The sequence below is a fragment of the Myotis nattereri genome, assembly GCF_964212035.1.
Source record: "Myotis nattereri genome assembly, chromosome: 2".
Lineage (NCBI taxonomy): Eukaryota > Metazoa > Chordata > Mammalia > Chiroptera > Vespertilionidae > Myotis > Myotis nattereri.
The window spans coordinates 166,932,618-166,935,048 of record NC_138076.1 but is presented as its reverse complement, the minus strand read 5'-3'; the positions used below and the strand labels follow the sequence as shown (position 1 = coordinate 166,935,048).

Sequence of the window (2,431 nt, the reverse complement as noted above, 5' to 3'; positions counted from 1 at the left end):
ATACTCAGGAAACTCTGGACTCTATTATTGGAAGAACAAATGGTTACTATGTTGGGACATGGATGTGGTCTTAAAGCCGCTTTTTTTTTTCTATCTCCTAGGGTCTAAGGATAACTCTGTGGCTATGGTGGCCATGATTCTCACAGCGGACTACAGATTTCTGCACTCTGAGCAAAGTCAGGTGCCACTGGAGTTGTTCTGAGACACTTTCCCTAAAGGATGACCAAGGGGCTCCTGGTGACCTATGTCCTCTGGGCTGTAGGGGGCCCTGCTGGGCTCCACCACTTGTACCTGGGCAGGGACAGCCATGCGCTGCTCTGGATGCTTACCCTGGGGGGTGGTGGGCTGGGCTGGCTCTGGGAGTTCTGGAAGCTCCCAAGCTTTGTAGCTCAGGCCAACAGAGCCCAAGGACAGAGGCAGAGTTCAGGAGGCGGGACACCCCCTGTGAGTCCCATTCGTTTTGCCGCCCAGATGATAGTGGGCATCTATTTTGGCCTTGTGGCTCTCATTAGCCTTTCCTTCATGGCCAGCTTCTATATTGTGGGCCTCCCACTGGCAGTTGGCTTAGGAGTCTTGCTGGTGGCTGCTGTTGGCAACCAGACCTCAGACTTTAAGAACACTCTAGGGGCAGCATTTCTCACTTCCCCTATCTTCTATGGCCGCCCCATAGCTATTCTGCCCATCAGCTTGGTGGCCAGCATCACAGCCCAGAAGCATCGCCGCTACAAAGCTTCCATGGTGTCAGAGACACTCAGTGTGCGGCTCTACCGCCTGGGCTTAGCTTACCTGGCGTTCACCGGCCCGCTGGCATACAGCGCCCTCTGCAACACAGCCGCCACCCTCAGCTATGTGGCAGAGACCCTGGACTCCTTCTTGAGTTGGTTCAGCTTCTTCCCCCTCCTTGGCCGCCTCATGGAGTCTGTCCTCCTTCTGCCTTACCGTGCCTGGAGGCTGCTGGTGGGGGATCGTGGCTTCAGCAGCGGCTACTTCCAGGAGTGGGAGAAGCTCTATGAGTTTGTTCGCAGTTTTCAGGATGAGAAGCGTCAGTTGGCTTACCAGGTAAGGCTTTCTTCCCGTCTGGGAGTTAGGCTAAGCCTGATTGGAGCTGGTGCCCCTTGTTTTCATGTCTGCTGTGTCAGGCCGGGAGGGTGTCCTGGTTTCTTGGGGTGTGAAGGTGCTGAGGCTCTAATAGTGGAGGGAAATATGTGTATTTTATTTACTGTTCATTGAGGTATAACATATATAAAGCTTACTAACTTTATGTATATACCTATGTAACCACCACTCAGATCAAGGAATGGAATATTCCAACCCTAAGAATGTTCCCTCCCAAGCTATACTCCTTTCCTTGGAAGTAACCTCTATTCTGACTTCTGTTACCATAGTTTATTTTTGTCCATTCTTGAACTTCGTATAAGTGGATCATTCAGTATGTACTCTTTTGTGTCTGCTTTCATTCAACATTGTCTGTGAGATTTATTCATACAGTTGCACACAATTGTAAAATGCTTGTTTTCTTGTTAAATAGTATCCCATTATATGAACATACCAGAATTTATGTATCCACTCTATTGTTGATGAACATTTGGGTTCCAGGAGGGGACTGTTCTGAATAAAGCTGCTATGAACATTCTTGCACATGTCTTTGGTGGACACACATACTTATTTCTTTTGCGAGGAAGAGATCCTGTCAGGGGTGTGAAGTTCTAGGTTGGAAAATGGGCAGCTGTAATTAAAGGCAAATTTTGGTTCTTGCCATGAGATCCAGAGCTGGAATTCTAATGTGAGGCTCTAGGCCTTTTACATGTCAAGTAGGAGCCGATCCCAGAGATATCACAGCCTGATTTAAGAAGGGAGCAGAGAAAGGCCCAGGTATCCTGACAACTTATGGGATTCTAATTTGTCAGCTTCTGTTTCCCTAAGGTTTTGGGTCTCTTAGAAGGGGCAACAAATGAAGAAATACATCAGAGATATCGGGAGCTAGTGAAGATCTGGCACCCTGACCACAACCCGCACCAGACAGAAGAGGCTCAGAGGCACTTCCTGGAGATCCAGGCTGCGTATGAAGCCCTGAGTCCGCCCAGGAAACTCAGGGGATTCTAGAGGTGAGAAGAACATTTCCCTTTGAGGATGGACTCTTCCTGGCAGAGCTGGGCCATTTGTCCCAGCTTGTCTTTGTCTACAAGGGGCACCCAACAGCATTAAAGAAACTGCTTGTAGTGGAGACTGAGAAAACCTTAAATAGGTGAGAAAGCTATTGTGGTGGAAGAATGTATTTATGTATTGAATTTCTGAGTTCTTGGCTGTTGTATTCCTATTTTTCTTAAAACCATATAGTGAAATGAAAAACATTATGAAATCAATAAAATATCTTTTAGAGAATATGCCACCTTATCCCACTCTTGGTAACATTGATGAGTGAGGGAGGAAG

At 47.6% G+C, this 2,431-nt stretch overlaps 1 protein-coding gene across 1 annotated transcript; it reads left to right on the top strand.

The window, feature by feature from the left end:
* Positions 1-219: 219 nt before the first annotated feature.
* On the top strand, positions 220-2,103 carry DNAJC22 (DnaJ heat shock protein family (Hsp40) member C22; the record flags this gene model as incomplete). Its single annotated transcript, XM_081083857.1, has 2 exons — positions 220-1,059; positions 1,924-2,103. 2 exons carry the CDS (start codon positions 220-222, stop codon positions 2,101-2,103), a joined length of 1,020 nt encoding a protein of 339 aa, XP_080939983.1.
* Positions 2,104-2,431: the final 328 nt, after the last annotated feature.